Consider the following 27247-nt stretch of genomic DNA (forward strand, 5'->3'; position numbering starts at 1 on the left):
TGGCTCTTCCTAGTAAAGCCCCATCTCCTGTGCAGCTGCTGCAAGACCCCCATGCCTGGCTACTCCCATTCCCAGACACCCATCAGCCAGGGCACAGGACTGCACCCAGTGCTTTCCCAGGGACAGGCAGCAGGGGGCAAAGGTTGCAGCCAGGCTGCTGTGACTCTACTGCTGGAGTTCCCACAGGAACAGGGAGAATGGCAAAGGGAGAGTGCTAGGGCGATGCAGACCTGCAGCAGGCTGTGGATTTGGCACTGAGCTTCCTCCAAAGGACAAAGCTGTTCTTATCCCAGGCCGCCCTCAGTGCCACAGCACATTATAGACACCTGACTACTCCTACCAGCCCTTCCGTGAAAATAAGATCTCATCAGGTTGTAATCCTAGCTTTGGGAGCAAAGCATCCAGAATACCTAAATGGAGACTTCTTACTGATAACAAAGAAACCCAAGGGCAAATGCTTACAGTACAGGAGGTACTGTAGGTCCCAACCTAACAGCCTGAGCTTCCCAGACAGGTCCCTACATTGAAACATGCCTGTGCACTCAGCATGCCTGCGCACACTCAACATGCTTGCCTCTCCCAGGCCACTGTGAGCCATTAAGTGGAACTGGGTCTGGTCTGCGTAGGACATGCTGCCCAGCTTCAGAATTTGTAGTGAAAGCCAGCCACGCTTCTGTGTGGTCCATAGCCAGCCAGCTTAATGAGTAGGCTTTTTGTGTCAGGTTTTGTTGGTGAGAACCACAGAGGTACTACAGGTTTATGGCTCCACCAGCTTTCTCACTCCTCCCACCCCATAAGTAACTTGTTCCTACTCTGACCTCAACTATTAGAGCAACTAGAGATGTTTGTAATTTCTGTGAAAGTAAAAGCAAAAGCAACCTTCACGCTGGACCAGATCCTGAGGGCTGTTTGGTTTGGGTTTTTTTAACAGTCCTTTTATGGAAAAAACTTCACTTACATTTTGGTGGGAGCTTTGCTTTCCAGTAAGGATGCAGCCAAAACTTAAAGAAATTTTGGAATTGGGTCCACATGGTGTAAACACAACACAAGCACTGCTGATGCATCAATGGAAGCACTCAAACCACAGAGCAGGAGCTGACAGGGAAGGATGTCACTTTTGGTCACTTGGGTGCAAGAGCTCCTGTCCCCATCCACACATCACACTACATCACTAAGGGCATGTAAATCCCTTCTCAAATCATAGAATCATAGAATAACCAGGTTGGAAGAGACCCACCAGATCATCGAGTCCAACCATTCCCATCAAACACTAAACCATGCCCCTTAGCACCTCGCCCACCCGTGCCTTAAACACCTCCAGGGAAGGTGACTCAACCACCTCCCTGGGCAGCCTGTTCCAGTGTCCAATGACCCTTTCTGTGAAAATTTTTTTCCTAATGTCCAGCCTAAACCTCCCCTGGCAGAGCTTGAGGCCATTTCCTCTTCTCCTGTCCCTGTTATCCCAGAGAAAAAGCTCACATTTTTCGCTCTGAGGGTCCAAGCACTGGCAACAATGGTGGCTGCTACATAAGCAGATGTGTTGCCCATGTGGCTATGTGTGCTGTGGCATGTGTGTACCATACATGTTGGTCAGCTACTCCTGCCACCCTCGATGACTGCAGTACACTAAGCAGCTCTGTGGCAAAGAGCAATACCATGCCAAGAAACACCACTCATCTTTCATAACAGAGAGTGAGGTTTCTGGGGTTTGTGTGTGTGTGCCTGGGTGTCTGAGCCTTTGCCCCTGTGCCTCCTCAAGTCACTTTCAATCAACCTTGCAAGGACTCTTCCAACTGCACGTTACTGCACCTCAGGCCAACTGAAAGGCACTACAAGAGAAATGCAAATCCTTGGAGGAAACCTTACACCCCAGTCTGAGGGCTGCAGAGAGATGTTTTTATCGGTGTTAACCTGCTCACCTTGAGAAAGCCATCACCAGAAGGAAACATACTGCTGCTTTTTTCTTGCATGAGAGGTTAAGGACTTACCTCAGTGCAAGGTAATGTACATCTCTGTGGTCATGCAACCCTTTGCCATCCACTTTTACATCTGGACTTAACATTTCTGCTCCTTCAGCAGTTACTTCAGGAGGTGATTCTTGAAAGAGAAGACCCAGCACTACCCAAATTATAGATTACTGTCACTGCAAGGAGCTGTATAGGCTCTTGATTGAAGAGATGAAACTCCTGCAAAATTAGAAACGCTCCTTCTCCCCAGAGCAGAGCCTGGGGCTCTTTACCACTACCACAAACAGACAACCTCTATTGTCCTATACTATGTATAGGCAGTGGAGCCTGGCTTGGAGCTGGTAGAGTTCCCAGTCCAACGGGATGCTGAAAAGAGCCAGTCCCATTGGGTAGAAAAGAAAATCCCAGTGCAGGAGAAGTGGGAAATTTCTGTGGAAATCCTGGTATAGACAGAAACTCCAGGGCTGTCAGCTAGCATGGTCAGAGAGCCCACCTGGGAGGAACATATTTTGCTGCACTGAGGAAGCAAAACACAACTGCTTGCCTGAACTCCAGCAGAGGAAAGGCCAAGGGTGGGGAGCACATTCCCTCCCACAGAACCACACAGCCCAATGGCATGCAACATATAACAGCATCCAACAGCGCTGTGCGGACTACTAAGAGACAATTGGTAAGGAACAACGGAGAACACACCAGTCTCAGCAAGCAGGCGGCACATTCACAGTAAAGACTTGCCCTGGTAAAAAGACATGTGTCAGTCCCCAAGACTCCTTGTGGCTGCTAGCTGTCTGCGCCTCCTGCTATGTCCAGCTCCCTGTTCTGGTGCCAGTGCATCAGTTTCACTCTTCAAAACGTCTCCTGCACAAGTATGTACCCATCATCCAGCTCTACCTGCAAATCCTGCTTTTTCCAGGCCAGCCACATGAAGCACACTGGCCTGTGGATCAGAAGCCGTGGCACAGCTCCAGCCCCTCATCTGCACAATTCCCATGTGAGGGCATAAAGCAGACTAACCACTGCCTGAAAGTCCCGCTGATGTTCTTCAGAACATCACTCTCATCCATACATACGCTCTTATTTCAGTCCTGAGACTTTCTTGGCAGCCAAGTTCAGCTGAATTTCTTTAAAGACTTCATATGCAAATATCAGCCCTGATGAAACGTCAGGCTACTGGTAAGTCAGCTGCCATACGCATACAAAACTATTTTGATTTGAATATGCCAGCCAGGAGTGAAGCAATATTCAGACAGTGCACACATGATCTTTTAACTAAACTCCTCCTTAGAAATAACCATAACTAAGGCTGTATAAATTATTGCTAGTTGACTTCACTCCTTGCTGAAAAAACGTGATCTTAAAACACCTCCTGAAGAAAGTGTACCTTCTCCCTCTCCCTTCTCCCTCTCCCCAGACAAAAAGCCCAGCCGCATTCCTTAAAATAAATATCCTATCACTTTGTTTTTCCACGTTTCTCTTCATTTTCTGCTACAATAAAGAATCACAAGTAGCACGGCCCCTCTAACAAAAACTGCAGGAAAAGGGTGGGGCTTTCTAACATAGTTCAAGCCATGCATTATTTATGTAACCATTTGAGACAGTGGCCAGATCCTTAGCCAGTGTAGATGTGAGAGCTGTGCTGAAGTTAAGGCAGCCTGGAGAGGTCACACCAGAAGATTTTACCCCCCAGACCCATTGGTGTAGGATGCTCAGAAATGCTCTGACCTGCGGATAGCATCCTCCTGGAAGCATCCACCCAGCACCACTGTAAGCCCTTCATGGTGTATGCTGGAGTTCATACCAGCTTTGGGGGGAAAAAAAAGTTTGGATTCAGCTCCTGTGGCACCTGGTACTGCCACAGGGTTAATACTAGTCTGTGTGATGCACTTGAGGCCCATCATTTGTGACATCAGGTCTAACAAGTTACGAAACCTAAGGCTTTCAGTTTCTCTGGACTGTGTTCAATAGAAAACTAGGCAAATGCTCTTATTTAGAGGTTCAGCTATGAGATCAGTACAGCCTACATGGCCCAGATTGGAATAAACGCCATTTGGCATGTTTGCTCTCAACTGCACCCGTTTCACAGGAAGATGAAGCAGCATGAGGAGCTGCCTTCTCATTCAAACTAGAGCCTTTCATCACCACAGAAAGCTGTGGCCTTTGCCATGGGCCTTGCAATGCCTCTGCAGCCCCCTTCTCATTGCCAGAGCACAGAGAGGAGCCTCAGCATGACGACAGCCCCAGCCCGTCAGCCATGGAGGCTGTTGTGCACTGCCACCCACACAGCGTATAAATCCCGTCTGCTTCCTTCTGCATGATGTGGCCGCTCCTGAAATCCCACACATGGCTGCATATCTCAGCCTGCAAAGCTGGCAGTGGGTGGCTTGATTGCTCCCCCAGCCCATTCTCCTCTTGGCGTGGATGGGCTTGGAGCATCCCACAGCAAGGAGTACCCCAGGGTGGCTCTGTACAGAGCTAACAACTAATTTCTTCTTCAAGTCTGTGTGTACAGCCTTGGAATTTTGTCATGCCCACTCCACGTCATATTACTGGACGGAATAATTAAAAAAGACGGAATGGAAGAGTTTTCACAATGATCTTAAATATTCCACTTAAAGCCCATTAGTTTGCATGCTAAATAATCCCATGTATAAACTTTGTGTATCATCTGACCCTGGTTGTCTTTACTAGGATCTTTTCACTTTCAGCCTGAGGGCTGATGGGGAAGGCACAAAGAAATGTTTCACACAGGCTTCTAAACAAAATGATCTGGGAACTATTAGAGTAATCAGAAACCAGCTTATTGGGTTTCTACTTATCACCTCTGAATAGGTTTAAGGAACTTAGTGGTGTTATATATCTATAGCTTTTGTGAGACAACATGTTTCAACAGCTAACGTGAATGTGGAAATCCAAGGATGGCTGCCTCTGCGCTGCCAGAAAGTAATCTAAAGAAAGCCATTAGCCCTTAAAAACCCTTGTCTTCAGGGACCCCAGGACACAGAAGCAAACAAAAGCATAGAAAAGGGGAGAGGGAGCTTTTACAAAATTAACTGCACAAAAATAAAACTTACTAACCCTCCTGCTGCCTGAGAATGAACTGGTATTAGTTCTGACAAATATATGTCTTTTCTTGACTTATAAGATTAAGAGCTTCCCTGGAAAATCATCTGGGGGCATAAATATTGAGAAAATGTGACTTGAGAATCCAAGCTTCTCTAAGTGCTTTTGCAGAGGAAATGTGCAGCATGAGAACGAGCAGCCTGCAGAAATAACTAAGTGAAAGAAGAGTTCAATTATGATTAATCAGCCGAAGAACTAAAAGCATCTGCCTAGTGTCACTCCTACTAGAATAAAACTCTTCCACAGTGGGGACTGTTAAAAAAAGCTCAGTTAGCACCAGAGACTCGCAATTTCCATGAGCAAACCACAGCTTCTTGGTACAGGGAGATACATTCACAGCTTTTCCTACAAATAATCATGAGGCCTAGCTACAGTTAAACTGTGCATCCTCACATCACCCATTCTTCTGGGGGCATTTTTGGTCAAGGACACGCCTGTGCAAGTTAATTGTACTGAGAGTTTTGAAGATGAGGTGAGGGACTTGCAGACCTAATTTTGGAGATCAAGACAAGCTTAGGGACTGGGATGGTGAAGGAGTGCAGGGCTACAGGGAGCTGGCTGGGGTAGCCAGAGGACACCTCCAATGCAGAAGGGCTCCAGATCCACACCTTGCTCAGATCATCCAACGCCAACCTAGTTCATGTGTGGGGATGCTATGAAACAACCGTGTGTACCTGGGTTTCTTTTGGTGCATCCCATGAGTGCCCCTGCAGAGACGTGGTGTTTTTCTTTCCTAGCTGGCTCTTTCATCAGGAGAGAGAAATTGTCATGCTGGTGCCTCCCAGCACAATCCAGACCAAAGTAACTCCCACACCTCTTGCAGAGGCAGCCAGTACCCCTAAGCCAGGAGCTCTGTATTGGTGAAGGCAGCCTGCAGAGCTGAGCTAAAACCAGATGAGGGTCTGGATTAACCCTGCAGCCCCTTCCACAGTGAAGGGTAGAGCGACAAAGTCAGCAGTAGCCCTCCTGAAACTGCAACAAATCTCCCTCTTCTTCCTTGAGACTCTTAGGAATGATTTATGATAAAATCTGTAGACACCTGAGAAACTACAGCGTGCTCTAGCATCATGGTCCCCTTTTTCAGGGTTTGAGGTGCAGAGGACTTATGCATAGAAAATATGAGACGTGAACAGGTATGTGCTGGTGTTCATATGTGAACCTAACGTGCACAAGCCTTGCACCTGGATGGACACCTTCAGCATGCACATGCATGGAGGAGACACAAATGCACCCAGCTAGATAACATGAGATTGTTTGTATTCATTTACTGTAACATTTTGCCCTCTGGACTGCAATTCACCTCACCTGTTCAGCGTAGATGATTGCATCAAAGCTAGTTAACTCCTCTCAGAGTCACAGCACTGTGCAGCCACAGGTCCTCTCATGCTGTGCAGGCAGTACACATACACTATACTCTGCAGGAGTCTGTTTCTCCCCACAAAAGAAGGCTGGCTCGGATCTAGCTATTTGCTGTAAAACCCACCCCAAATATCATTAAGTGCTTTCAAAATCTTATCCGAGTTCTCCTCACGTTCCCCTGCCTTTCATGATGCTTTTTTCCGCTACCTGCAACTTTTCACATGATTTTCCCCTCCAGTTTCCTCCTTTTCCATCCCCCGGTCAGCTTTTACACTCAATTTCTTCCCAACTTCCCAATCTGCCTCCACCACACAGCACCCATTTCTCCTCCCGCTCTGCCCTTGCCATCTACCATAAGCTGACACAGCAGTGACCCCATGAGCCTCAACTCTGTCCTCAGTCATGCTCCAGCTCTGCCCACTCCTGCGCCAAACCGCAAGGCACCCACTCACTTTCCCTCACCCCCATGCCCACCGCCACCATGCCCCGACCGCTGTGTGGGGCTGTGTGCACACCTGCGCTGGGCTGGTCCCCGTGCCCTCCCGTGTGCCACCCGAACTCCGCACCCACACAGGCTCACCCTGCACAGCTGCGCGCCGCCATCCTGGCTCTGCCCAGCCTCCTCCAGGAGCTGCTTTGCTCTGCGCAAAGGGGGAAGCCACAAGGACGTGTGCAATTTACTTGTGGCTAAAGCAGATTCCCAGATGGCTTCATAGCTTCCCTTGTATTTTCTTTAGTCTTCCTGGCCTCCGTGGTCATTTCCCTTTTCCACCTGCCTTTCTCCTTTGCTCCCTTCCTGTCCGCCTTATGCTTCTCTCCTGGCCCTGCTCTCCCATGCTGCGCCACTCCCTCCTCAGAGCTGCCCCGATCTGCTCTCCGCCAGCACCCGTGCAGCCCCTTGCTCTTGCTGCACTCACGGCATCGCGTCCACTTTGCAGCTTGTACTGACCTTTGCCTGGCTGCAACGTGTCACAAGCAGAGGACAGCTGAAAAGACAACCACCCAAAAGCTGGGGAACATTTGCAGTGAAACTTGACAAAAGCCTGGAGAAAATACAGTCACAAAAGAGTCATACTCTAGTTCCAGCTGGAGAATGTGCAGGATCAAAAACCCTTTGTATGCTTCTGTGAGAATAACTAAAGGGAAAAAAGGAAATGGTGACATGATGAGACAGCAAAGAGACAAAATGTAGGACTAAGAGTAGGAAAAAGAAAAAGGAAAAAAACGGAAAACAAGAGAAAAAAAGGTAGATCCTTAGAAGCACGTCACATGCTTTTTTTAAAAAAAGTTGCACTTCCTTTGAATTATCTGTGCTGGAGATATTTTGAACCCAGCTCTGCTTCCCTTGAAGGATTAATTTGGCATACATTCAATTCTCAAATAAGCCTGCAAAACATGAAAGAAGGTGCAAGTTTCACTAAAATGTAGGACCAGCCTCAATTTTGTGGTTGAGAACTGTCCATCTTCCTCCTTGACAGCAAAATGTTGTCTGTTATCCTCTTCCTCCTCCTCACCTACCCTATGTCCAACTCCCAGTAAGTTTATTTTTAAGTGGCATGGTAGGAATTGCAAAATTTCGTAGGATCCTGATCATGTTGAGAGATCAACTCATCTGGAATCCAATCCAAAGACACTAAGGGAAAGATTTCTGCTTTACCCTGGGTGTACATCATGTACATCATCAAAAAGAAACAATGCGTTTGCTTACAGACAGAGCAGTAGCAGATCTAAGTCCCCTTGGCATGAATAACAGCCCTGATCTAGGAAGAGAAACTGCAGTAATTTCAAAATTGTTGGCTGCACTTTCACAAAATGTACTCGAACCATTTTTTCCATTGATCTGACGACTCTGGTTACTCAAACAGTTCCTCAGCCTACTTCCTGTTCTGCTGGAGAGCTCAGCAGCCCCACTAAGAAACAGAGAACAAAACCCCAAATTCTAACTTTATTTTGAGGCCATCAGAAATAGCGCTGGTGGATGGTTCCTATTTTTGTTCCAAAAATGTATTTCTGACTTTATTTCCATGGGAGGGCACGGCAATCTGTCTTGTCCTGCTCCCTGAAATGATGGTTCATTACATACACTACTGCCAACATGGTCCTCAATTCTGAGCACAAATGATCTGCTGTAGGACAAAAGGGGAAATTCAGTTTTTGTCTTACATTTCATTGCTGGTCTGTCCACGCTGTGCTTTCCAAATGTTCCCTGAACAAGCCAGCTGGGGGTGGATTTTGCTGTGCAGGCAGCTCCCTATGGTCCAGCCATTCATATAAACAATGTACTAGCCATCCTATCCATGATCTGTGTTATTCTTACTCTCGATCAGATTTATCCCTCGTGCAAGCCTATCAAACTCAATGGACCTAAATAGATGGGATTTGGCCTGATCTCGCTTTAGTCTTGCAACTGAAATAAAGCAATGTTCTAGAGAATCAATTCTGCTCCATAAAAATTAGAGGGAAGAGTAGTTCAAAGAGTTAGCGAGCTCTCTTCGCTGGCCCTGGTTCTTGCAGTAGCAAAAGACAGCAAGGGAGCAGCAGACAGCAGCAAATAAACAATTTCTGGTGAGATTAGCTGGAACTGCTGCTGCAAAATCAGCCACTGACCTGGAGTCTTCCTCGCTTTTCCAAAACATATCCAAAATATATCCACAGGATATATTCAAGAGGAGTATGATATCTGTGGCTTTTCATTACCGAATATGAAAACTAATATGTCTTAGGGGTTTAAAGGGATTAGCAAGTATTTTCTGAAGTATTTTATCCTTGGAGAACTTATTCCCAAAAATTCTTATGCTAGAGGTGCTGCCTTAGAGGTGTTAAGTGCCATCACGTTGTTAGTGTTTACTGGGCCAACGTTTGTTTCTCAAATCCCCTTTCTGTTCAATAAACACTGACACCAAATAATAACATTCACTATTTATGTTGTAACATGTTATGTTACAGCTGGCCACACTGTCTAAACTGACTTGCAATTTAATTCCCAAGCAAGTAACTTAATTGCATGGTATATGGAAAATGTTGCTGTTATGCAAGCCTCCCTTTTCTGACAAGAGCCAGTAAAGCTGCTTTCCTCCCTTAATTTTATACCCTGGAAATAGTCTGTTTGTTACGCCAACAGAAGTTTTAGCTAGTTTTCTAAAGGCAGCTGCTAGCTGCTCTCCAGAAGACCATCTGCATGTTGTACAGAGTCTTCAAAACTACCTTCCTGGTTCGATTTCACTGATGTTAACCCTGCAGATGGAGCACCTGAGAAAACCATGTGGCCCACAAACTGGAAATGGGATACAGCAACATCCTTGCCTTCGTCGTGGGGATTAATTCCCTTTAAATATTTAATAGGTCTAAGGACATGCTAAAATGAAGAATAACCTTACCCTCAGGGGAGCAAAGACACACGCCTATCAGATGGAAAGGAAAACAGTGAACACTGCAGCATCTTAATTCAAGAAGCAAAGTGGAGAATGTGTCGGTGTATCCAATGAGATTAAACTCAAATCCTAACACGCTTAGAGTCACTAGAGAACACTTGGCGCCACTTCACACAGCACCTTTGCACTATTCAATTACAAGGTGTTTTAGGATGGTTTAACAACCTTGCTTGCTATTTTCCAAACACTGTCAGAGCCTAAGATTCCTTGTCAAAAGATGTGTACAACCTTCAACAGATTGTTTTCCAAGTGTAATTGTTTAGTTGGAAAGTTGAGATTTTTGCTAATCCGCACTAAAGTGCTGGCCAGGAGGGTCTGCACTGCCTCCCTACTTTAACACAGTCAGAGCTGTTTTCCCACCTCCTGGCAGCTGCTTGTGGCAAAAACATCTGGATCATCTTTACCAGTAGAAAAAGCGATTAGTTTTCAAATTGTTTTATATCAAAAATTGACAGAGAAGCAGTGTGAGTTTCCATGTGCAATTTATACAGTCCTTGTTCTTCAGTGACCACTTGTATCTCTGTCCTCCTACCTCCAGATTTCATCTGGGAGATGAGTTTTAATTCTGGCAGAGATGTGAGAGTTGAATGCCACCTGCTATCTCAGGCCTCACAACACCCGTCAAACAGGAAGGCATATTTTGCTTTAGTTGTATATGGGCTTTTTGTCTCGGGTGGGGCAGGGAGGGGGAGCTGGCATTCTTCTTTTGTTACAGGAAAGCCAAGTCAGTTTACATGTTCTACCCTTCTGGCCTTTCTTTTCATTCATCCCAATTGAGAGAGGCAGTTATTTCAATAGTCCGTTTGCCTGCTTTTGCAGTTCTAGCATGAGCTCTGCCTTGTTCTCACTGTCCCCAGCTCTTGCAGTTAGGTGGCTGAGACTCTGAGCTTTTATTTTTAAAAAGAAAGTGATTTTCTAGCCTTTTGGCTTGCGGAGAGAACTGGAAAATTCTCCCAAGAGCAAGTTAAAAGCATACAAACTGAGAAGACAATTGAACAAACCCCATGTTTCAAAAAAACACCCCAAAACATTTGGTGGTTTTAAAGGTAATTCTCATTGTTTTGGGGAGAGCTTATGTTTTGACAGTAAATATAAGGTCAAGAGAGTTGCAGAGTTGGTACACACGTGCTAGCCTTGACTCCTCATCCTGCTGCAGACACTGATCACCTCCTACTGGGGGGCGAACCCTGCACCAGGGCCAGCAGGTAGCACAGCCCGTGCCCCCACTCTGCCACTGCCAGCCCCTTGCCTTTAAACACCCTGATGATAAAAACGTCCATACCCTGTCCACACCGTAAGAGTCACCCTTCAGTAACACTAGAATTACAGCGGGCCAGAAAAATGCTTACAAACCTGCCATTTGTAGGTAAAATCCAGGATCTTCCAATGCATGGAAAAGCTCTTTCCTATGTCACCTGACTAAAAGGGACTGCTGCTAAAAGGCTTGCTGTTCCACATGGACATCTTTTTTCTCTCTCTTTTGTGCCCAAACCCTCCCAAGGCATGGAGGAAAGGGCCTCAGAAGAAAGTCAAGGTAAATGTCAGCAAAGGCAGTTCCATTGCAGAAGCCAAGGGATAGACTTCAGCTGAGGAGACAGCACAAAATGTCCCAACAAGGCAGAAAAGACAGAAGGGGACAGTAAACTCGATGAGGGCTCACTGTGTCCAGGGAAACTCTGCAGTATGTTTTGGCTACAACAAAGTAATTACTAGCTGTTTGCTCGTTTCCCAATAATGAATCAGTTCAACGAGCCCAGTATGAGTGTCAGGGAGTGAAAGTCTGCCCTTCAGCTGTCCGCAAACTCCAGATTCTCTCAAGATTTCTAGATTAGATTTCAGGGCCCCAGGAGTTCAGGTTATTTTTCTAAATGAAGTTCAGTATTGCACCTTCTGGAGAAGCTGCCAGTTATCTACAAAACCTACAGCTCTTGTTCATTTGATACCACAGGTTTCAGTTTGAATCACAGCTAAGTATGGCTGACCTCAGATGAAACTGAAGTACTTGCTCCATGCCATTAGACTTAAAAGTTGGCCAGTACAGTGCGGGATGGAGCATGGATCTTTTTTTTACATCAGAGTGAAGCAAAAAATTAGGGGAGATAAGATGTTCAGGTTGGGTTGAACACAGCTAAAACCGTGGAGCTGCAGAAGGAAAGCTCCGAAATGTCTCATCTGGAGTCAAAGTAAAAAGACGTGTTTCATTTTGGGTTATGCAAGTTCCAAAAAACCTTTTCTTTTTTTCTTGTTTCAATGTGTTTTAGCAGAGAGGTCAACTTCTAAGTGAAAAATGACATTTTGAATCAAATCTACATTTCAAATGCTTGCAAAACATAAACAAACCATTCCCAAAATGAAACAGTTCATTCTGAAAGCGTCAGAACAACACGCATCACTACTTTTAACATCCCTCCCTCTTCCCCCATCTCTGTATTTTTTTTCTAGGCCAGAACTATTCAGAAAATGTGTCTGAATTCATGAATCACTTTGACTCCCCCTCCCCCTTGACATTTGCTGGAAAATTTACTCTCTGCCAAAAAAGCGTTCTTCCAGCCAGCTCCTACAACATTCTGTCCTGCCAGGGTTTGTCTGGATGGGGTGGGGGGTCTGACTGTCTTGGAGACAAAGCACAGATGGTCCAGAGGGAAAGCAGTAAACCCAGCATCTCCCCAGACAATGACTGGCTCTGTGGCACAGAGAAGCATGACCCTCATCTGTGATTGTTCTAAAAAACCCCTGAGCCACTCTCCCCTGATACCAAACAGGGAGCTGGACTCCAACAGAAGCCACCATGCAGAGGGAGTTCTTCATTGGGCTGTGGCTTCCGGACGTTAGGGGAGTGCTTCAAGTCTTGTTTCTCCTGGAAAAATCTTGCATTCCACACCAGATCCCTGAGGGTTAAGGTGGTGTACCATGGGGGGGTTTGAGCTGCCTCCTATCAAGTTTACAAAAATGTTGGCTTTGGCTTCAATGGAAACATGGCAGCTCCAGGCATGCAATGCAATATAGAGGTTTGATTCCTTGCAGCCTGACAATTCATAGAACAATTTATGCCTTTGCAATGTAAGTGTAAATATTACTGCTCTCGTTTGTGAGTGCTTTGCTTCTAACTCTGAAACTTTTAGCAAGCAAAAAATCTCTTTCTCAGTCCTCGCGTTCAACACATCTGCAACTCTTGCCAATTTTTTCAGGATAACATCCCTAATAGTCTTTCCAACCTACCCACCTGACTAAAATCCACCTCCAGGGTCCATCATCTCATACCTCTATTTCACATCTCAATAGCCTTTCCTTTGCAAGCTGGCCCTGCAAAGGTCCATCAAATCCATTGTTCAAAGGTCACTTTTTGAATCTGTCATTTGGCCCCACTGCAGCTCTCACAGACTTGAGACCTTTAATCCTTCCCCTGATGCTCAAGACTAAACTACTTGGCTCTTCTTCCAAGGCTGTGATTTAGTCCGTTTCCATCACTTCTTATTTCAGTGCTGAAAAGCCAACTCCTGCGTATGCTCAACCATGAGATCAGCCTACATTAAACAGGCTCCTCAGAGCTTTCTCCCTTCTGGGAAGGGTTCTCGTCCACAAGAACAAACCTGGGATCTGGAACTGCCTTTAAGCTGCTCAAAAGCTCAAAAACCAAAAGCTGGTCAGGCTGTACAATAAAGGGGCAGTCAAGAACAAACAATGAGGCATCGTGCTACCTATGCATTTCCCTCTCATTACCAGCCCGGCATCTGGTCAACATCATGATCATTTCCAACCACCTGGACTCCCACGCTGCCTTCCTTGGCTTGAAAAAGCCATTTCAGCAATGACTAGTAACAAGAGAAAATGGAGACCTGAGGAAAGAGGCCAAGTCTTTTCTCCTCAAGATGAGACATAAATGAGGGATTACTAATGGTGGAGGAGCTGAGCTGACTTCAGACCACTTGCTTTAACCTGCTGTGCAAGTGGGCTTCCATGACATTTGGACAACATTAGTTACTCCCTCCTCCGAGAGAGGGTCTGGTTCAGTTCAGAGCGGCTCTTCAAAAAGTTCATCTTGAATGTATGAGATTACACAGATTTTTTCCAGTGGTGGTACATCTTGCTCAAAACCAGCGACATGCACAGTTTGTGTGAGAAGGTGGGAACATGACACCTGACAAGGCAGTTCTGCTGGCTTTGCAAAAAGATTTTTTTTTGCAAAAGGCTTAGTTCCCAGCCTGCTACAAGTACAGAGGGAAAACACAGAATTTGTGAAGCAAAAAGAGATAAACTGCATTTAGAACACTTTATACAAAAATTCCTAGGAGAACACTTGTCAGGGTTTCTTCAAACAATCAGTTTTATGTGTTCTGCGCACATCTTTTAAAATACAACAGTAATTCAGGTGGATAGAGGTAAGACACAGTTCTAAAATCTTTTCCCTTCATTTCCTTTCTAGATACCAGGGTCTCTACTACAGTAAAACATTCCTACCACGAAACCCCCGGGTGAAGGACTGTCAGCTCTACATTAATATGGCTCCGAGGAGATAATAATTAACATGCTCTTTCTGAAGATGCTTGGCGATTGCATTTCTGAGTGCCTCCTACTTCTGTGACCACATGCATTGCTTCCAATGTATATCTACTAATGGCAGCCCAAGATTGCCCTAAGCAGCAGGAATACTGCATGGGTGTGCACTGTGTGCCATTCCCCAGCAAGAGCACAATGAGATGGTGGGACTTGGAGGCCAGCGCAGTGCTAGCAAGCAGTGCTCAGCTCTCCTCCTCTTCATACCCCCATGGCAGGTACCTATCAGGCCGTGTGCACTCACTGCTCCTATCTGCAATGGCACCCAGAGGCAGAAACCCTGGGGCCTTTCATGATCACTTTGTGTGGGTACGAAGGGCAGCACAAGGTACCAATGGAGCTAAGCTGATGCTATGAAGGCACTAATAAAAAAAAAAAAAAAAAGAATTTTTCAGGGTTCAAAGAAACGTTTGAACCTGTGGGCATTGATTCAGGCTCATCTCTAATTATATCTCAAGCTCAACCTTTTGAAACTAAGTTAGTAGTCCTCAGTAAGGGCCACTTCGCTGTTGTTATCAGAGTTCCTTGCCAATCTGTTGTTGGATTTTCCACTTGACATTATTAAGGGATTAAGTTGTTTGTCTCATCATCTTTTATCCGTCCTGTTGAGTTTCCTACAAACAGACTTTAGCCAGACCAGGAAGACAAGAGAAAAAAAACCCCAACACTTTCAAGATACAATTGTGGTTTGGGATTTGTCATTTTTATTGTTTAAATTTACTGTTTTGGATTTGTAAACTTTGTTGACTCCTTTAATCTGGAATGTATTAAAGAAAGTATTAAGCTTTACAACATATCATTGGTTTATACTGTCCTGATTCAGCCACAGCTATGGAAGAAATATATGACAGGAGATCCTGCAGAGTTACATTCTAGACTTAGATCATCAATTGCCATAGAGAAGATAAAAACAAACGTAGTTGAGCCTGGAAAGAATGTTGTTAAAATTGGAGAAGCATTTAATGTGAGTAGCCTAGGGGTGCAATAACTTTGCCTGTAACTTACAAAACCCACCGATATAAAACTTACCAAGAGAGATTGCAGATTGGACTCCGATCTGCAGTCTGCCAAAAAAGCAAACCTGACTTTTTTCCTCTTCCTACAGATGCATGCTTGAATGGTCCCTGCAGAGTGTTAAATATATATTACCCATAAAAGCAACCACATTACATTTGGACGTGTTGCTAATTCTCCCCTAGATGCTCTCTACCTTGCTTGCAGTGGAAGGATGCCCCTGGATATCTTATGGAGCTTGCAGATACCAGCAGAGCAATTCCTATGGTCCACACAATGAGAAAGAGCTTGACCACTCCCACCTCCTCCTCACCCCTGCCCCTTCTCAATGCCCTGGTCTTCCCTCTTTTCAGGGGTACTCGCCAGCTCCCTTGACCGTTGTATTTCAGTACCTATTTAATGAAAACTCCTATGACTCTCCAAAAAGCCTTGTCAAAGTACAGCTACAATGAATAAGGGCTCAGTGGCGAGCTGCAAACCAGGCTCTGCTCCTGCTGCTCCAGAAAACAGCAGGAGCAGAGATTGTTTAGCAACAAAAAAAAGAAAAAAGCACCCAACCCTAAAATGCACTTTCCAAAAACTCACCTTGCAGGTTATAAACTCCTGTCCCCAAAGGCTCTGAAGTATCGTACACATCAACAGGCAGAATCTCCATGGGGACTGTTTCTCTAGTTCATTAATTCAGTTTAACATTTGATTTACCACAAGATGTAACTGGATACATGCAGGGGAAAGCAAGGCAAAAAACAATGAAGGACCAAATCTGCAGCATGCTCCTGCTGGCTTCAGCGGAGTTACAACAGCTTTTATCAGCATTTTATCTGACCCTAACAAAAGAGGTGAATTGTTTAGCAAAGGAAGAGGGTTCTTTGATTCTATCTTGTTGCAGCTGAATTGCCCAAGCAAGGGCAAAGGGACAGGAAGTAAAAGGGGAGGAGGAGGAGGAGGTGATGCTGAAGGTAGGTGCTGCTGTTGTTTAGCCCTCTGCTCACTTCCACTCAATGCCACATTTGTGATAGCCCCTTCTGCAAACACTGACAGGGTGTCGGGCCTGCTCCCTGGCATAGCCACCCTACCAAGACGAAGTGCTCATTGTTCCTGGTGCTGATGTATTGGTCTTCATTCTGGCAAAGCTCAAAGCATTCAGGCTGAAGGGAGTATCGAACCAGTGAAGACTGCAGGCAGAGACTTCCCTCTGCTTCATACAGTCCAAGAGCTCTATTTTCCAACACCCCAAGTACAAGACTTAAAACCCGAAAGCAAAGGATGAAACCCTAGGCAAAACTTGCATCAATTCAGTGAGGTCCACACCACAGCAGCTGCAGGTGCTAACCCCTCTGCAAATGAAACGCGTGAAGCAAACAGTGAAGGCGCAATCTGATTCTGTCCTTTTAGTCAAATTCATTAAAATGTCTGTCAGTACATCATTCCACAGCCCATGTATTCTTTCAGGGAGACGAGGGATGCTTTACTATTACTTAAAACCGCAACAGTGCTGAATGCTAATGCAGTTCCTGTTGTGTAGCGCTGATCAGATAATACACTGTACTGCCTACGAGAAGAAGTTGTAAGTGCACTTGCAGTCTTGCCCCTAGTTCTCCTTCCAAAAGCAATCCTTGTATTTTGGTTAGCAATAAAACTTAGATCTGAAAGGAATAATTGAATTCCTTCTACTAGGCCGTCTCTTTTTCCCCATCATTAATGAAGAGAAACATTCTTTATTATAAAAAACTCATCTCTTTCTTTGGCCAAAATGTATGATAACATTGAAATAAATAACTTGAGAGGGAAAAGGATAATATGTGTCTTAGCATCTTGCAGTACCTTCAGACTCCAATATCTCTGAGAAACTAAGGTCAGAAAACACTGGCACATAGTCAACACAACCTGTGGCTGACTACGGCAGTGAGGATTCATAGAATACATAGAACTGTTTGAGTTGGAAAGGATCTTAAAGATCATCTGATTCCGGCCCCCTCCCCCTCCCACTAGATCAGGCTGCTCAAGACCCCATCCAATCTGGCCTTGAACACTCCCAGGGATGGAAGGATCTCCACATGCCCACAGCCATGACAGTAGCTCTGTGGTAGTAAATTGCCACCACAGCTGGGAAAGAAAAACCTACGTTCTCCAAAAGCATCTACCAATTCTGAGTGCATTCATGGCACACAGACACAGGCTGAAACTTGCAGCCGGAGACCCTGAACTTCTGAACATACTGACACCAACTCATGCTGAAAGGCACTCCCGGGTAATCATCCCTGTTATACGGCACATCACACATTTTGCTGCCTAAACATTGATTTAAAAGCCAAATCAGAGGCATTTGCTTTTGAAGCTGGTAGACCTCAGATGAGAGCAGTTTTCTGAACTACTTGCAGCCGTTATGCAGGCTATGCATCACCTGGCTTTGTATGTATATGAATAAGAACTAAATTCTGATAAATTTTATAGAAGACATCCATGAGTACTTTAGAAACAGATTCCTCTGTCTTAAGCACTCTCCTGTGCTAGTCCTCATGATCTCATCAAAGTCAACAGAGAAGAAAGGTACCTTAGGAGGAGACTTATGCAGAGAAGACACCCAGTGAAGCTGAGCAAGATGAATTCCACAAAAGGGCCATTCCAAGGGACCCAACAAATGTGGAAGCCCACATTCCTCCAGAAGCTACATTTGAGAATAGGGATTAGGCTGCAAAGTTACTCAGTGATTTAAAAATATTAAAATTTAGTTTTCATTTGCTGTTAAATACTAACATATCTTTCTTTGAAAGCTTGGCTGAGCTTCAATGGAAGAAAACAGGTCAAATTTACTGCAAAAATTCACCTGCTCGTATAAACAAAATAATCTCTAACAATTACAGAAGACTAATCTTAGTTGAGGTGAAATGTAACATCATACATAGTTGTCACCATTTCTCTAATGAGTTAGAACAGATTTATATGTAAAGAAAACATTAGCTCAGCACTGGCTTTCAGTCATTGCAAGGAATATGAGAGCTCAGTGCTGCGGTTAATATTTTCTTCATATGCAAATCTGTCCTAACACATTATAGAAATAATATGGAAAACATGAGACAGGTGCTAACTACAGTTTAATTGTTTTTTGTCATTGCGAGGCTCTAAAAAGGTAAAGACAAAACTGTGAAGTTTCCATTGATCTGGGAACTTCACTCTGCAGACATTCAGCTTAACACCCGAAAGGTCCAACCAGCCAAGCTCTTGACATTCTGCGATTTCCACTGGAAGGGGAGGAAACCTGGCTGTTTCCCGAGCTGGGATGATGTGCCTAATGTTTGTTCTTCCTGCATCTTGGAAATGCTTTGGATTTTTTTTCACTTTTTATGAATGCTTTCAGCATGAATTTTTTTGAGAAACAAAATATGCAAGAGAGGGCAGCTGTGGTGGTAAGTACGTCTGTGAAAGGGATCTGCTACATGCCATGCAATTCCTGCACTGCCAGTCATGGAGAATGTGAGCAGAGAAGAAAACCTTCCCAAGGAGCTTAAAAGTGCTGATGAAAATGGACCTGAAATAGCATCACTCATCTTCCATTGGGTTACGGCAGCATCTTCACTTAGCCTCCTTGGGCGAAAGCCCATAAAAAAGCTGCTTATTCCCTGAGAAGTCCACAAGAGTAGGTAGAATATAAGCTAATAAACAGAGAGTAGTGCTTTATGAACTCCCCAGAGTGCACAGCCTCCTTCTGTGAAGAACCTGAAGCTCTGTCCAGCCTGCTGAGCATCAGAGGGGTCTGATCTCACCCCAGCAGACAAAACACACCATGCTGTTAGGTCTGCTCAGCATGGTGCTCTGAGACTGGATATACAGAGGCATCCAACTCAATCTCCTCTTCTACCTAGTCTTCCCACAACAGGGCTCAAGGAGGCTCCATCCTTTGGCAGCTTACCCAGTGTGCTACGCACCTTCACTAGACAACGATACGCATCACCTCTTCAGAGCAAGTAAACAGAGCCCTAATATGCTAGACATGTTAAATCAGTGATATCATTCATAAGCTTAGGAGCCTCTAAAACAAACATGGTAGGAGGAAAGAGTAAAATACATAAACACAGACAGCATAAAGATATACATTCACAGGGTTTGCATGCATCATCCATGTGGTCGTGGTTTCAGACTTCCTGATCACAGCAACAGCTAGGAAAGGGAACAAAATAATATTTAATTTGACTGATTTTTATAGGAACAAATGAGGAGTGCTGTTGTCAGCTTATGCCTTGGAACACCTCAAAGAGAATTAAGCAAGGGTCCCACTGGCCCTTGGCTGACACTAACCCTATCTAAACTTGGCTCCTTTCAGAAATGCATTACAGCCATTGTGAGTCAAACAAATAAATCAATTAAAAAATCGACTGTCAGTAGCAATGCCATTAGCTTTTTCCAAATGCTCCTGCTATTTTGCACAGGTTAATGAAAGTCTCTTACTCAGAGCAAGCTGCTTTACCTGTTGAAAGGAGAAGAAGTTTCACAAAGTACAGAGAGTCACTTGATTATTGTTCTGCCATATGTCCTTGTGCTTCCATAGCGGCTGTGGGAAAGCCAGGAAGAGGAACATGGTGGTCTTGCACTATTTTTGCAGAAGAGTGGGGTTTTTTTACCTTTGATGTAATTTTTCTATAGTATATACTTGCACAATTTCTGCCTTTCCCCAGACTCCTCTGTTACTTTGTCTCTAGTTGCCCAGGAATTGACAAGCTATGAGATTTAGGTCAGTGATGAGGACTTGCTGTAGTGACCAGCATTGGAATATCTTTCACTTAAGGGGTCCAGCCAGATTCCAAGACTGGGGCCAAGCCTCCTGCTGCTGAGCACAACTTAGTCTATCAGCTCTCCCTTGGGAAGAGCAAACAGGGTCATCCAGGAACAGCAAAATGCATAGACTCAAATTTTCCCATCACAGTTAGAATTAGGCTTATTTTGGGTGTGATATCCTCCTTAGGAGCCAGGCTGCTGTCCTGGGCTACGTGTGCCACTCAGAACCTGGGACAGGGAGCATCTTCTCAGTATCCTTACACACCCAGCCTGTGTGACCAGCCAATTAGCCAGGAAGGGAGAAATTGTCCCTCAGCATGAGACGTGCCACGATGGAGACAGGCACCTTCCAACAGCCGCTGCATTCCCGCCGTTTGGGCAGTGGGTGAGTGGAAGCAGCCACTCCTTCCCCTGACTGCACTTGTTGCTGTTGCAGGGGCCATGCAGCCAGCACCGCGTTGTCAAGCCACAACGTCCTCATCTTAACGTTCTACTTTGAATGTGTGTCCCTCTCACACAGGCCCAGAAGTATAATCAGTCAAATGTCTTTGAAACCTTGCAAACATCAATAAACAAGCCCGGGGTTTCTCCGGCATCAGGCCACAGCCCCGGAAAAGTCACAGCTGCAAAAGCCCTTACATGGAGGTTTACTCAGACCTTAAGTGGACTCACAATTAAACAACAGCAAAACATCAAATTGTCCTTACTGTCACCACACTTCACAAGTCTGCTATGATCATGGCAGGGTCACCGTGTCCAGTGCCGCACAGTCCACTGGGCATCAGAGGACTTCAGTGACAGGCAACACAAAGTTAACTGTTTAAATAAACAAAGGCAGAGCCCATATCAGCCACTGAGCTGCTCCAGGTCATGGTGTCCAAAAATGTGCCCACACTACCTCCTTCCCTCTTGCTAGGCATCATCACTTTCTTACGGACCCAAGTGCAAATGAAGCTGAAGTACAAATAGAGGATGAGTCCATGCCAGCCAGAGGGATCTGCACATTTCCCAGGGACACCTGGAGGAACTATAACAAACAGGCAGGCAGCCTCCAGAAAAGAAGGGCAAAAGCAAGCCTGCTGTTTATCAAATCTGCAAACATGCTATGCAAGGTGTGCAGTGCAGACCATATCTGCAGCAAGAACGGCTTTTCTGTCCCCATCCAGGTAAAATTGCCCCCTCCTGCACCAGCAGTACCTGGTGCAGACAGGTACCCTGCCTGCCCAGTACATACCTACTCAGTGCAGAGGCACTGTATTGGTTTCTGTCTCCCAGGATTTATTTTAACAGAAAAGCATGAGTTGTGGAGAGAGCTTCTCACACATTCTCCCTCATTACACAACTCATTTCCAGACCGTGTGCATTGTTAAAAGGAAATGATTAGCTCACGAAAACAAATGAGTGTGCAACGTGAGACTGCTTCAGTAGCTGCCTTCTGCTGTCATTATGGACTTAAAAGATGCTGCCAACCGGTACACAAAGTTGGATGTTATTTATATGAATCAGCTTTGAATTACTGGGCATTTGCACATGACCCTGCTGAGAAGTTGACTATAACCTGCCAAAGCCAGTGTTCAGCCCTGCATGGGACCTGTGGAGCCCAGCTGAAAAGTATCATGGTAAATCAGTCCAGCCACTCCTGCTGAAACAACTCCAGCACTGAAACACAAAATCAAGTGCACCTCCACAGGGCGCCTGATGCATTTTGGACCAGATCTGCATCTCTTTTAGCTTGGAGTAGTCCCACTCAGTCCAGCAGAGTTACTCTGATCTTGTACTTGATCTAAGCTCGCTCTGATTCAAGACTTGCGGCAATACAAATGAGCTTTGCCTCTTCACTGCTGAGCTACTGGCCTGGCTGAGCTCACTGGAGGCCGCAGGAGGCTGCACAGAGCCAGCTTGAGGCTCTAGGAAGCTTTCCACAAAAGCATCAGGCATGATTTTGCCCATCAGCAAACTGTTCTCAGCAGCAAATCAGTGGAATCTGGCATTAGGAAGAGTCATTAGTATGGAGAATAGAGCAGAGATTACTACAACTTGTGCACACAAAACCAGCAGAAATTAATTAGCAGAGGGATTGTGGCAGCTCCCAACGGGAGCAAGGGGATCCATCAGTTGAGAGCCCCAAAATACAAAACTGTCTGCAAACATTGAGTCACAGACTTGTAACTTCATTAAAAATGTTTTTACTCAACTGCTTCTCCATCCTGAGCAGAACTGAGTCTGAATTCTTGGAACAGGACAGAGCAAGTAGAAAAGCAAAGGTATTTATTTCAGCCTGCTGAGTGTTTTACAAACCAACAGTCTGTCAGTTCCTAATGAGTTTGATACCTCGCATTCCTTAGATGTTCCCTTGCACTGGTCTTCCTCATGACATTAAGCTTAGGAAGAGTTTCACTTATCGGGTCTACAGAAATTTAAACAGAATGAATCACATCACCGAAAGTTGATGGGCCTTTATCAAATTTTTTAAAATTAAGGAGCCACTGGGCTGTACTGCATTTGTTTGTCGGTGCGAGGCTCCAGTGGTGAGCTCAAATCAATGTAATGTCTCACAGCCAGAGGACAGGAGAGCCCAGTGCTGGTCAGAGAACCTTGTGATGGGCACCCCTGCACTGGTGTAAAGTGGTTCAAAGCCTTCAGGATAAGTGGTGTGACAGCTCAAAGCAAAGCTTGCCTAAAATATAAGATACTCCACATGCAAAATATTTTATTCAGAAGGAGAATTACCATAAGTTCTAGAGATTTTTGCTTCCATGTAAAAGGCACACAGACACTATGGTGACGGATGTCAGTATGAATTTTAAACAGACAGTTGGCCCACGCAATTCTGACTTCAAGGAGGACATAAATATGCCCTTAGGCTGATGTAAATCATGAGAAACCTCCAGTACCTAGGGAAGCTGTGCTGGGGGAAAGCTGAGGCTCATAACCACATGTCAGCAGAAGGCTGTAGATGCAGATTAAGGATGCCAGAGGGCAGCTTGCAATACTGTACACTGAACTGTGCACAGCAGGACAGGTACCACTGCTCTCTCCCTCAAGCAGGGGATTTTCAGACTAGGAACAGGGATAAGCTTTTCATGTGAGGGAAAGCAAGCACTGCTGATCAAATGTAAAGTTTCTCTGCAGACTTCTGCTGCCACAGACCTCTGCTGCCACAGACCTCTGACCTCCCACTGCAGCAGTGCTAGCCCCTGCTGCACCTCCCTGGGACTGGTTCAAGACTCACCACTCGGGGCTTCTGCTGGTCCAGGGTCTGCAGGAAGGCCGGTGTCTGGTCCAGGGTACGCTCTGGGTCACTGGAGATGTCCTCCTCGGACTCCTCCCAGGATGAGGAGAAGCCAGTGGAAGAGGCCGAGGATGACGACAGCTTCCGGACAGGCAAGCTGCTGGGGGGCACAGTGCCTGCCTCCTCCTCCGGGCCCCCCAGGTCTGTCACAATGACGGCGGGGATGCTCCCGCCAATGGCTGGACGCTGGCCCTCAAGTCCTGTGGGGGACACCACCACCTTGCCTTGCTGCGGTGTGGGCCCTGACGGCTCCAGGGGGCTGCTGTCCTCCGCCAACCCCACAGATGGGGCCACCATCACCACTGCCACCCCCAAAGGTTCTGCAGTGCTTGGACAGACCTGTACCCCACTAACACTGGGAGCCTCACTTTCCCCGTGGGCTCGAGTCTGGGGTCCAGTTTCAAGTCCCACCAGTGGTGCTGTGGGGCCGGCAGGCTGGGGCTGGGATGGCCAGGGGCTCCGCAGCGGCTGGGTGGCAGAGCTGTGCACCTGGATGTGTGCCTCACAGAGCCCCACTTTCTGGTTCACCTGGACATTGTGCAAGTCCTGCTGATGTTGCCATGCTGTGGGGGCTCCTGGCTGCTCTTCTTCGCCCCAGCTGCCCTGCCAGCCCCCAGGGCTGCCTGGCTGCTGTGTGGGCTCCTCAAGCGGTGGGAACAGGAAAGCAGGGCTGCGGCGTGGAGAGCAGGGTGGCACAGGGGCTGGATTGAAGACAGGGAGTGGGTGGCAGCTGCCAAGTGCCTCTGGAACCCTAGGCAGCACTTGTCCAGGTGGAGGTGGCGTCTTGCTCCTGCCACTTGTCACCTCGCTGTTGCTATTCATCATCACCAAGCTATTGAGCGCATAGCAGTACACGGCCATAGTAGTTAACCGGGGTGCACAGGGGGGCCGCCGCCACTGCTGCCTTGGCACTCAGGCTCTGCGGGGCTGCCGAGGGTCTCTCCACGCTGAGACCAGCAGCATTGCCAGGAGGCAGCAGGGGAGCTAGGCTGGCCCCAGCTTGCAGCTCCATAAAATGAGACAACTGGAGAGAGAGAGACAAGCGGTGAGAGTAGCCCTGTGCTCACCCTCCAGCTGTGCACACAGCTGGCCAGACTCTTCCCTTCCTGTGTGCCCCTCCCTAGTCCCTGCACACACCTGCGCTCATTCCCAGTGTGCCATCACTGGGGATATGGCTCAGCCTGGTCATCAGAAAGGTCTGAGCCAAAGGGAAACCAGATTCAGGGCTGTTTCCCCTCTTTCCTGCCTTCCCTGCCCCCTCTTCAGGTCAATGCAGCTGCAGCAGTGGTGTCTGAGAGGACACAGAGCCAGCAGCTCTTCCCACAATAGAATTAGAGAGTTATGGCCAACTGGTGTGAGCTGAAAGTTGGCAGCTTTCAAGTTTTGGTCCCAAAACCTGACATTTTCTGAAGGAAGGGGAAAAAGTCCAAACAGCTGAAATTTGCCACTTCCCAGTTTGCCACCTACGACCAAGAAGAAGCCTCAAACAAGGATTTCTGTTCAGTGACACAAGTGAAGGCTCCCTACTTGCGTGGTTTTGTACGGCTTGGGCCCACGTCTCTAGTACTCCCCTAACTCACCATATGCAACAACAAGGGGTTGCACATCTTCCTACACGTCCCATCTAAAGGTGCCTCCGCTGTGCACATCTGCTTTCTGGGGCACCAACCACCGCAAACACCTCCATCCAAGTCACAGCCCACATCCCACATCCAGAGACGTGTGCTGGTGTTTGCCCGGCTGTGTATAGAATCATAGAATCATAAAATCATAGAATAACCAGGTTGGAAGAGACCCACCGGATCATCGAGTCCAACCCTTCCTATCAAACACTAAACCATGTCCCTCAGCACCTCGTCAACCCATCCCTTAAACACCTCCAGGGAAGGTGACTCAACCACCTCCCTGGGCAGCCTCTGCCACTGCCCAATGACCATTTCTGTGAAGAATTTTTTCCTAATGTCCAGCCTAAACCTCCCCTGGCGGAGCTTGAGACCATTCCCTCTTGTCCTGTCCCCTGTCACTCGGGAGAAGAGGCCAGCACCCTCCTCTCCACAACTTCCTTTCAGGTAGTTGTAGAGAGCAATGAGGTCTCCCCTCAGCCTCCTCTTCTCCAGGCTAAACAACCCCAGCTCTCTCAGCCATTCCTCATAAGGCCTCTTCTCCAGCCCCTTCACCAGCTTTGTTGCTCTTCTCTGGACTCGCTCCAGAGCCTCAACATCCTTCTTGTGGTGAGGGGGCCAGAACTGAACACAGGATTCAAGGAGAGGTCTCACCAGTGCCGAGTACAGAGGGAGAAGAACCTCCCTGGACCTGCCGGTCACGCCATTTCTGATACAAGCCAAGATGCCACTGGCCTTCTTGGCCACCAGATTCTGCTTTGGCAGGTGGCTCCCTGTGCCCCCTCCCGTACTCCAGCGCATCCTTCCTTCGCGTCCGCTGGAGTCGCGCCGCTCATCCCACGCCGGGGCACAGCGACCCACGAGATGGACACGAGCACGCAGGTTTGTTTACGCACGTGCGCTAATTCTGACTAAGGCGTGCAGAGAGTCGTAGAATCACCAGGTTGGAAAAGACCCACCGGATCATCGAGTCCAACACGGCTTTGGAAGCGGTGCGGGGAGCCCTGCGGGAAGGGCTCTGCCGAGCCCAGCGCTGCCCGGGCACAGCTGGGCTCGGCAGAGCCCTTCCCGCAGGGCTCCCCGCACCGCCAACACCCCAGCGCCTCGGCGGGCCCCGCGCTCGGCCGGATCCCAGTGCGGGACGATCCCCTTGGGGTGCGAGGCGGCCGCCCCCCCGCCCGTCCCGGTGCCCTCGGGGCGCTCACCTGGGCAGGTCTCAGCGCGGGCCGCGCGGCTGCCGGGGGCCCCGGGGCGCGGCGGGAACCATCGCGCGGGGCGGGGCGGCGGGTCCCGGCTCGGCCCGGGGGCGGCTCCGCGCTCGGGTTCGGTTCGCGCCGCGGTGCCGCCGCCGCTCCCGAGGCGCCGCGCCGGGAAAGGCGGAGAGAGAGCGGCGCGGCGAGGAGGAGGAGGAGGAGGAGAGCGGAGGGAGGGGGTAGGGGAGCAGGAAGGAAGTTGTGAGCCTGTCTGGGGTTGAACTCAGCGGAACAAGTTTGTTTTTTTTTTTTTTTTCCTCGCTCGGCGCTGTTCGGCTGGAGGAAAATACTGAAGAAAAAAAAAAAGTTTCCATTGTTAACTAAAAAAAAAAAAAAACAACCACCGCCGCCGCGTTCTGGCTGCTGTGGGTTAAAGGTACACGAGCGATTTTCCGCCCCCGCCGGGGCGCCGCGATGCGGTCCCGCATCTTCTCGCCTCCCCTCAGTCCCAGCCTCCCTGCGCCTCCAGGCGTTCCTATTCCTCCCCGGGAGACGGCGGTGAGTGCCCGGGGTGCCTCCTGCCCCCCGAGGAACGCGGAGCTCGGGGCCACCCGCCCCTCCAGGAGCCCGGCCCGACGGCGCGGGCCGAACCAGCCGCCCTGCGCGCATCCCCGGCCCCCAGCCCGGCGGCTCCATCCTGCTGCTTCCCAGCGCTCTGATCCTTCACACCGGAGCCCTCCCGGCTGGGCCGATGCCTCCCGTGCAGGGGTGTCGGCCCCCACGTCCCCAGGGCCAAACGCCAGGGCTGTAGGCACATCCACTCGCTGTGGCGTCGCCCCAGGCTCAGGCAGGGCTGTAGCTAACACGAACAGGGCACAGTCCGTCTTTTTGGGTTCCGGGTGGGCCTCAGACAGAACTTTCT

General features: G+C 47.6%; 1 protein-coding gene across 2 annotated transcripts in view; it reads right to left on the bottom strand.

Moving 5' to 3' along the window:
* The window catches only part of ITPKB (inositol-trisphosphate 3-kinase B), a 67452-nt gene extending 41036 nt beyond the window's left edge, over positions 1-26416 (bottom strand). For both annotated transcript variants that reach the window (XR_011337052.1, XM_069852740.1), the window contains exons 1-2: positions 26338-26416; positions 23451-24534 (exon numbers count right to left, since the gene is read on the bottom strand). Coding sequence is in view for 1 of the 2 variants with exons in the window: in XM_069852740.1 (XP_069708841.1) it covers positions 23451-24371 (921 nt within the window). In the remaining variant the exon portion in view is untranslated. The remainder of the gene's footprint in view (positions 1-23450; positions 24535-26337) is intronic.
* Positions 26417-27247: the final 831 nt, after the last annotated feature.

Source organism: Phaenicophaeus curvirostris, chromosome 2, assembly GCF_032191515.1.
Source record: "Phaenicophaeus curvirostris isolate KB17595 chromosome 2, BPBGC_Pcur_1.0, whole genome shotgun sequence".
Classification (NCBI taxonomy): domain Eukaryota; kingdom Metazoa; phylum Chordata; class Aves; order Cuculiformes; family Cuculidae; genus Phaenicophaeus; species Phaenicophaeus curvirostris.